At 40.1% G+C, this 9,854-nt stretch overlaps 1 protein-coding gene across 1 annotated transcript; it reads left to right on the top strand.

Moving 5' to 3' along the window:
• Positions 1 to 232: 232 nt before the first annotated feature.
• Positions 233 to 9,425, top strand: LOC133325338 (uncharacterized). The gene is made up of 3 exons (XM_061534123.1): positions 233 to 280; positions 3,910 to 6,696; positions 6,759 to 9,425. The coding sequence occupies exons 1-3, from the start codon at positions 233 to 235 to the stop codon at positions 9,423 to 9,425; spliced, it is 5,502 nt and encodes a 1,833-aa protein (XP_061390107.1).
• The last annotated feature ends 429 nt before the right edge of the window (positions 9,426 to 9,854 follow it).

The following is a 9,854-nucleotide window of genomic DNA, read 5'->3' on the forward strand; positions in this document are numbered from 1 at the left end:
TTTTCCCATACTCATATGTCCGAAGACATTGTTGTTGTTGGTGTTAGTGGTCATGCAATAATTGCAAAATTTTAAACAAAAGAAATAAATCATATTGAAATAAAAAAACAACAACAACAATAAAACAATTCATGATTCCTCCGAAAAACAACAATAAAAACAATTCATGATCCCTCCCGCCCTCTTCTACACAAGATGTTGCATAAAAACGAACAGTTATGATTTCAAAATAATGCCGGAGTTCAGCGACCCCGTTTCTGTGGGCTTCCCCCACACATGGGTGAGTAAAAAAACAAAAATAGTTGACCCAATTTACGCGTTAACCGTTACCATTCACCAAATGAAAGTAAAACTCAAAAAAAAAATTAAAAAAAACGGTACTCCAAAAAATGTTTCAATTGGCCGATCAGCAGCCGTAGGAAAAACAACTCAATTTCACGTGCTTCAGATCTTCAGATCATAAATTCAATTGCAGCACTACTTTTTTTTAATTTTTAAATGAAACAAATTATGGATGTGTGAACGTGTGCGTACGTACGTGTGTGTGTCGATTTCTGTGAATACAATTTTGAAGTGTTGTTTTAATAAAATTTTGAAACAAAACATTTCATTTCATTCCAAAAATTATTATGTAAATTAGAGAAGATTTCGTAATTTTTTTGTTTTCGGATAACAAGTGTATTTCGATGGATGGAGGCCATGGAGGATGGGCTGTAGAGAACTTCGGGTACACTAATTTCTGTAAGAAATTTGAATTAATTTTTCAAGAAAAAAAATACATATATATATATATATAGAGCTATATCTGGACCGATTTTCACGAAACTTAGCACACATCATTCTCGACATAATCCAGTACCCTATGCCAAAATTCGTGGAAATCGAAAGATATGTAGCGACTTTGGAGCACCATTTACCTTAAATCGGACGAGAATATATATAGAAACAATATGTAAATCTGAGCCGATCTTCTCGAAACTTGACACACATCATTCTAGACCCAATTCAGTACGCTGTGCCAAATTTCTCGAAAATCGAAAAATATATAGGGACTTTGGTGCATCATTTTCATTAAATCGGACGAAAATATATATGGGAGCTATGTCTAAATATGAACCGATTTTCCTGAAACTCAGCACTCATCATTCTAGACCTAATTCATTACGCTGTGCCAAATTTCGAGCACATCGAAAGATATATTGAGACTTTGGTGAACCATATACCTTAAATCGGACGAAAATATATATGGGAGCTATATCTAAATCTAAACCGATTTTTACGAAACTTAGCACACATCATTCTAGACCCAATTCATTACGCTGTGCCAAATTTCGTGTAAATCCAGGGGTAGATAGGGTCTTTGGTGCACCATTTACCTTAAATCGGACGAAAATATATATGGGAGCTATATCTAAATCGGAACCGATTTTCACGAAACTTTGCATACATCAGTCTAGGCTGAATTCAGTACGCTGTGCCAAATTTCCTGCAAATCGGATTATTTATAGGAACTTTGATGCACCATTTACCTTAAATCGGACGAAAATATATATGGGAGCTATATTTAAATCTGAACCGATTTTCACGAAACTTAGCACTCACCATTATAGACTCAATTTAGTACGCTGTACCAAATTTCGTTTAAATCGAAGGATATATAGGGACTTCCGTGCACCATTTACATAAAATCGGACGAACATATATATGGGAGCTATATCTAAATCTGAAGCGATTTTCAGGAAACTTAACACACATCATTCTAGACCCAATTCATTACGCTGTGCCCAATTTCGTGTAAATCGAATGATACATAGGGGCTTTGGTGCACCATTGGTGCATAAAATCGGACGAAAATATATATGGGAGCTATATCTAAATCTGAACGAATTTTCACGAAATTTAAGACACATCGTTCTAGACTTAATTCAATACGCTGTGCCAAATTTCGTGTAAATCGAATGATATATAGGGGCTTTGGTGCACCATTTACCTTAAATCGGACGAAAATATATATAGGAGCTATATCTAAATCTCAACCGATTTTCGGGAAACTCGCCACTCATCATTCTATACTCATTTCAGTACGCTATGCCAACTTTCGTGCAAATCGATGGATATATAGGGTCTTTGGTGCACTATTTACCTTAAATCGGACGAAAATATATATGGGAGCTATATCTAAATCTGAACGGATTTTCACGAAATTTAACACACATCGTTCTAGACTTAATTCAGTACGCTGTGCCAAATTTCGTGCAAATCCAGGGATATATAGGGACTTTGGTGCACCATTTACCTTAAATCGGATGAATATATATATGGGAGCTATATCTAAATCTGAGCCGATGTTCTCGAAACCTGACACATATCTTTCTGGACACAATTCAATATACTATGTCAAATTTCGTGCAAATCGAATGATATATAAGGGCTTTGGTGCTCCATTTACATAAAATCGGACGAAGATATACATGAGAGCTATATCAAAATGTGAACCGATTTTCAAGAAACTTAGCACACATAATTCTGGACCTAATTAAGAACTCTGTGCCAAATTTCATGCAAATTGAAAGATATATAGGGACTTTGGTGCACCATTTACCTTAAATCGGACGAAAATATATATGGGAGCTATATCTAAATCTGAACCGATTTTTCCCAATTTCAATAGGATTCGTCCTTAGGCCAAATAAATGAGCTTTGCCAAATTTCATCCAAATCGGATCATAAATGCGACCTGTACTTTGTTTACAATTTAACATCTATAGACGGACAGGCGGACGGACCGACTGACGGACATGACTACATCGACTCAGAAAGTGATTCTATGCATATTCTCAAAAGGAACCATGTGTCTATCTCGTTTCCTTTTGCATGTTACAAACATATGTACCCTGCGCCACAGTGTGGTGAAGGGTATAAAAAAATATCTCAGGCCTGGAGAAGGCTTTTCCTCCTTCCCCTTCCCTACCTCCCTATAATTTTTATCTAAAAAAATAATTAAATATATATATATATATATATATATATATATATATAAATAAAAATATATTTTTATTTTTTTTCTCGAAAAAAATTTCGATCGTATCCCACCCAAGGCCTAATTATTCCCACCTGCTGGTGTAGGGTATTCGAAATTAAAATTTACAATTATTTATCGGCAATATTGAAGTAATATTTTTGTTGTTATTGTTGTTGCCTTTCCACACACTCTCCAAGATGATGATGATGTTCACGATCATGCCTGGTTGTTAACACGTTCTGGAAAGTGTTTGGGTGTTGCTGACACCAAGGTAGCTAGGCCATGGCTCGGCTCGGCTAGGCTTATTGTTTATTTTTTAACACCCCCAATCCACTTGTCGTTGATGTCACAGCCAAAAATTATTATTAACCATTCATAACTTCGTTTTTTTGGGTGAGTGTTCGCTTACGTATGACTACTGGGTGCGTGAATATGTCACTTTAATGGTCACTCAAGTGTAAGATATGACAGACAGCCACTTGAGGGAGTCTGTGCTGGTAAGTCGCAACCGAACAAATACCGAAAAATATAAAAACAATTGTTTCAATTGAAAAATCAAACATTCCGGATTCGAAAAGTCTACCAGCCGGACACAGCCACACATCGGGGATAGCAGAGAGTTGTGGTAGGACCAAGTTTTTTTTTAGTTTTACTTTTTTTAAATTTAAATTTGAGGAAAATGCAAATTTTGGTAAGTTTTTTAAAATTAAAAATATTTAAAATTAAAAAAAAAAATTATTTTTTTTAATTATTTTTTTAAAATATTTTTGTAAATTTTTATTAATTATTAAAAAATAAATATTTTTTCTTTTCAGCTGCGTTTTTTGTTATTGCTGTTGGTGCGCCAATCCTGGGCGGTTTTAAATAACCTACAAGAGGACTTGCAGACCCATCAACCAAATGGTTACTATCCACCTTCGTCGTCGAACCAACCTCAGAATACCTTCGGATCTCATCAATATGGCAGACCCCAAGAAATTCACCAGCCAGGATATCAATATCACCGACCCCAGCCGAATTCTTTGATATCGGAATTAAAAAAATCCCGATCTGGATTAAAATTACAACCCTACGAATTTAATACAGCTCCGCCACTGTATGTGGCACCCAAGATTAGACCACGGCCTCAAATTGCAACTCCAACACAAACACAACAAGTCACAACTCCCAACTTTCAACAACAGCCAACAAATGTTTTACAAAATAATCCCTCCCAACTAAGGCAAGAGCCTCAGGGGTCTCTTCAGAATGCAGCAGGATCTCACACTCCTTCACAGCAACCACAATTTTCTCAACAACCCCTGGGAGGACAACAACAACAAGCTACTGTGGGAGTTTCATATAACCAACCTCAAGCTTCTTCTCCTGGAAATTTTGCCACAACTTCGGCTCAAGCAACCTCTTCCGCAACCTATAACCATCAAAGACCTTCCTACGCCGAATCAAGTTCTTTTAATAACCCAGGAATTGCTTTATATCAAGGAAATAATCTGCCAAATAATCTAGAAGTCTCAAATGCTCTACAAAGACCTTCAAATCCAGCTCAGAATCCCTCAAATCCAGTTCAGGTTCCAACAAATGGTTATCAATACCATCAGACCTCTTCAAGGCCGCAGGAAACAGTCCCCAATTCCCAAAATCCAAATTCTCAAAATCCTTCGTTTTCATCACAGGGTCCATCAAATGGCTATCAATATCCTCAGGGAAATTTCCAGCAATCTTTCAACGACAGAGGCAATCAGAAGCCTGAACCTCAATATCAACCCTCTTCTCCAGGAACCAACGAAGTAAAACCCAACGAACATCAACAGGGTTACCCTAAAGGACCCAATTCGAATTTCCAAGGCTATGGAAATCAAAAACCTTCTCAGGAAACCAATTTCCTACAACACAGACCCGGAGCTCAATTCAATCAAGGACTTCAAACCTCAAAATCCGAAACAGAGCAACAAATTTATCACAGACCTGAACAAGGAAATACTCAAGGAAACGGAGAAAGAATTCAAGGAGCCAATCAGAATCCTCAGTCAACTATCAATCCGGAAAATGATATCCGACCTGCTCAGGGAAATTCTCTACCAAACAGTGACAATTTGAGGGTCCAAGAAACCATGCAGACTTCTCAGGCTTCCAACAACGAAGTTGGACAACAAAATTATCCCAGCAGGGTCCCTGAAGCCATTTCGAATTCCCATGCTTTCAGTTCGGGAAACACCCAAACAAATTACCCTCGACCTGGTCAAGGAAATGATTTCACTTCGAGGGATCCAGAAGGCAATCAAAGACCTGTTAATTCTCAACCAGAGGCTGAGCAACAAAATTACGACAATCGTGGTCAAGGTTATGCCTACCGAACTCCAGAAAATTCAGGAGTTACTGGAGCTTCTTCCCGACCAGAAACCGGGCAGCAAAATTACCCAAGACCTGCTTTGCCTTCCAGAGAAAATCCAAAAGTTTCTCTAAATTCGGAGCAACAAAATTATCCCAGACCTGGTCAAGGTTATGTTTACTCAACCACAGAAAATGGCGCCCAATCAAACGCTCTTCCTTCCAAACAAAACATGGACCAACAAAACAACTTCCAAGCTGTTCAGGGTGGACAAGCAGAAGCTAATCAGAGACCTATTGGAATTTCAGGAGCTCTAGGTCAACCAGAAGCCATACCAAATCCGCAGCCTTCATATCAGAGACCTGAGAATCCCACGACAGCTCTAAATAATGGAAATTCGGTTCTAAATGGAAACTCCTCGCCTGGTCAAAATTCTCAAGGATATTCGTATCAATCTCAGCCTCAACCTGCAGGTCCCTTGGAAACTTCAAATAATGGATATCCCAGACAAAATCCTCCACAGAATCCAGGATACTCCTATCAATCTCAGGAGGCTTTAAGGCAGAATGGCGAACAAAATGGAAAATCGGAAGCCACCCAAGAGTCTGCATATCCACAAAATGTTCGACCATTAGCACAGCAAGGCACTCTTCCTTCAAGACAAGAATCTTCTCCACAGGGTAACCAAAGGCCTCAATCGAACCCTGGATATTCGTATCAGCCACAACAGAATCTGAGACCAAATGTGGAACAAAATGGTATGGGGTCTAATTTCCCACAAAATAGGCAACCTGAAGCCCAGCAAACCCCTCTCCCATCCAGGCAAGAATCTGAGCAGCAGAGACCTCAATCGAATCAAGGATATTCCTATCAGTACCAACAGAATCTAAGACCGAATATGGGTCAAAATGGAAACCCCATCAAAGAACCTGAATCCCCACAAAATAGACAAACAGAAGCCAATCAGAATTCTCTTCAATCAGGACCAGGTTTCGAGCATCAAATCTCCGAAGGACCTGGTCAACAAAATCCTGGCGAAAATCTTCACCAAAATAGTGGCTACCCTCAGGCAATGAGACCGAATCCCGAAGTGACTTATCAACCTCAAGTTCCACAAGTAAATCAAAATTTTGGACAACCCGTTAGGGATTTGGCTGTACAGCCTGGTTCTCAAGTCTCTCAGGAAGACTCAGCTGGAACTCAAGCGCCAGTTGGCTCCTCCGGCTTCAATAATGGTATCCAAATCCCATCAAAGCCCATGGAAGTTCCCATACCCGCACGTCAATATCTGCCACCATTTTCGAACCAAGAATCCCAAACTCCCAGCTCTGATCTGACAACAACTGTAGCAAAAAATCAAGGCTTAACTTCATCTCTGGCTCCCCAAACCTCACGATTTCAAATAAGGAATATCAAAATCTCAGCGCCGATGTATCTACAAGTTCTGCTTCCTCATCCTCCTCTTCTTTGGCCTCCCAATACCAACCACAAAATAATGGACCCACTTCTCAGCAGGCTAACCCTCAGCAAAGTAATCCACCTCAGGCCCTAGCCACAACTACCGCATCTCCTCTAACATCGAATACCATTTCCAGTTCTCCCGCTACCACCTTTCAGAACTTTCCCTCCCCCAGCCAAAATGAAAATGCATCCACCCCACCGCCCACCTACAATACCCAACCCTGGAATCCCATTAAAATATCTACAAATCGTGTACCGAAACAACAATCGCTCAACCTTCCACAAGGTTATCGTTATAGTACTCCCTCCATGAAGCAGACTGCCGAACATGCGCCCACCTTTAATGGTGTGGTATACAATGAACTGGGAATGGGTATGAATGCCTCCTCCTCCAATCTGATACCTGATGAAATGCCAAAGGTGGAAAATGCGACACAAGAAGTGATGATGATGGGTAAGACGGAAATTGAAACTCAGCAGGGTTATGTCTACGGCAGGCCAGAGGTGGGTTTAAAGGAGCCTCAGGGGGTGACTCTACTGAGACCGGTGGACTCTATGCCAGAAGAGTATGTTTACTATAAGAAACAACAGCAAAAGCAGGAAGGGGGAAATGGAACCCAGAATTCTTATCCAAACCAAGAAGGCTCCGGAACCTCCAGCCAAGGTAATGAAGAGAACATCAGACCCCTCAAAGAGATGGCCAACAAACCGAATCAGGATGTTATGAGACCCTCAAATGGAGGTTATTCCTATCCCCAACTAGCAACTGAGTCCGTCGGAAATTCTGCGGAAAATTCCAGGCCTCTTCAGGATGCTCAGCTTCCTTCAGGAACGCAAAATTTCCCACATATGGGACAACCTGATCTCAATAGGCCTTTGGAATCGCTGCAAAATGAAAACTCGCAGTTGAGCGCCATTCGTCCCATGGGTGGTGAATTGAGACCTGAGGATTCAAATAAGGAGCAGAACAGACCTGTGGAAGTGATGCAAGATGGAAATCTCCATTTGGGCGCCATTCAACCCATGGAAGCTTCTCAGAATACAAACAATGGATATTCGCAAAATTCACAAGTTCCGGAGGCAAATGGTCAAAATGACTATTTGAACCAACAGTATCCATATAAACAGGTATCGGCCCTCAACCAAGTGAATCGGATTCCTCAGGGTGGTCAGCCAACGGAAAATTTGCCCTCAAGGAATCAATACCTCAATCCGCAGGGTGAAGGTCCCCAACCTGAAAATTCTCCAGCTTATCAACAACACATGCAGCAAATCTCCAATGAGAACCGAATGCCATTTAATGGTCAGTTTCCATCGAATCACACCCAGGAGGCCATCAGGGAGCAAAGTTCTCAACCTCCCCAAGGAAATCAAGGCTTTGTAATGGGTCCCTATGCAAACCAGGGTGAACAAACTCAATTTCAACCATCCAATCGTCCGGAAATGTCACAGAATCCCGTAGGGCAATCTCACCTCCAACCATCCCCTGCCATCGAAATGAATCAAGGGGGCCATACCCAGGTTCCCGTTCAACAAACGATTCAAGTTACCGAAACTCAGGCCATGATTCCATTATTCAGACCCTCACCCCAGTTCCAAAGTAATGGCTACAATTATGGTCAAACCTCAGGAAATAATCCACAAATGGTCCCTCAAAATCAAGTCCAAGTTCTGCAACAAAATCAAGCTGCCAGCACAAGTTTTCAACCCTCCTCTCCGAACTTCATGGGAATATCCAGGCCCCAAGAAAATTCTCCACAAAATATGCAACCTGCAATGATGGATTATCCCGCACAAAAACCCGCACAATTTGTGGGCTATTCTAACCAGGTTCCGCAACAACAGTTACAGGTACCCTCACAAAATTCGATGATTTTCCCACAAAATCCCCAAGAAATTGTCACACTTCAAACCACAACACCCAATTCGCTGATGGCCTTCTTTAGCACACCCAATCCCATCGAAAATCAAGTGATCTCCTCCTCAAATCCGCCGCGGGATGTTAATTCCCGCCCCATGACCTTTGAGGAAACAAAAAGCTATATGCAAATGCCATCACATTCTTTTGAATTGCCCTCCTCTTACATTATGGTGCCAAGTAATGCGGAACAGGCCTTGATGCCTCAGCCCAGGACAGCCAATTCTGCAGGTTCTACAGTATCAGAATCAACTGAGGAAAATACCCAAAATCCCCAGGTGACAGAAGAGCCTGTGCGACAACCCCATTTGGTGTATGGCTTGCCAGACCAAGCAGAACCCACAACCGTAACCCCTGAACCATTAGCTGAACAACTGTCCCCAGTAAAACCCATGGAAAACGAGGGAAATCCACAAAATCCCATGGCATTCCTGGAAAATCCCATTGTCTACAATACTCCCGAGCAGCCCGTAACTTCGGTAACTCCCGAAACACTTCAGGAGCAAACTCCGATTACGACAGAAATTTCTGTTCCTACTGAGGTAACTTCTGCCAATTCATTGGTATTTTTGGAAAACCCCATCGAAACTCAACAGCCAATACGGCAACCCCATCTCATTTATGGTTCTCCGGTCTATGAAGCCACCACTATTAACTTGCCATCACCCATGTATACTCGTTTTTATAAGAAGTAAGCGGATTCGAATTTCGAATAAGATTTAAGATTTCATTCAGATCATTTTTTATTGTTGTATTTATTCAGAACATATATTTTAAAATTTTTATTAATAAATTATAAATAAAAAAAAATAATTAATAAAAATTTTGAAAATTTTTATAAATTATATTTTATTCAGCAAAGTTTTTTAAGTGTTAACATGAATAAGCATGTTTTTTTGGTAATAAATATTCAATTCAGCTACATTTTTTCATAGGAAAACTCAATTCAGCGAGGGTTTTTTAAGAAAAATTCTATTCAGCTAAGTTTTTTCAGATTCAGCTCAATTCAGCTACGTTTTCTCATAGAAAAGTTCTATTCAGCTAAGTTTTTTCATAGAAAACGTGAATTCAGCTACGTTCTCCCATAGAAAAATTGAATTAAGCTACATTTTTCACCGGAAAAC

Source organism: Musca vetustissima, unplaced genomic scaffold (genome assembly GCF_032173495.1).
Source record: "Musca vetustissima isolate MV318-11 ecotype Yass unplaced genomic scaffold, APGP_CSIRO_Mvet_v1 utg2975, whole genome shotgun sequence".
Lineage (NCBI taxonomy): Eukaryota > Metazoa > Arthropoda > Insecta > Diptera > Muscidae > Musca > Musca vetustissima.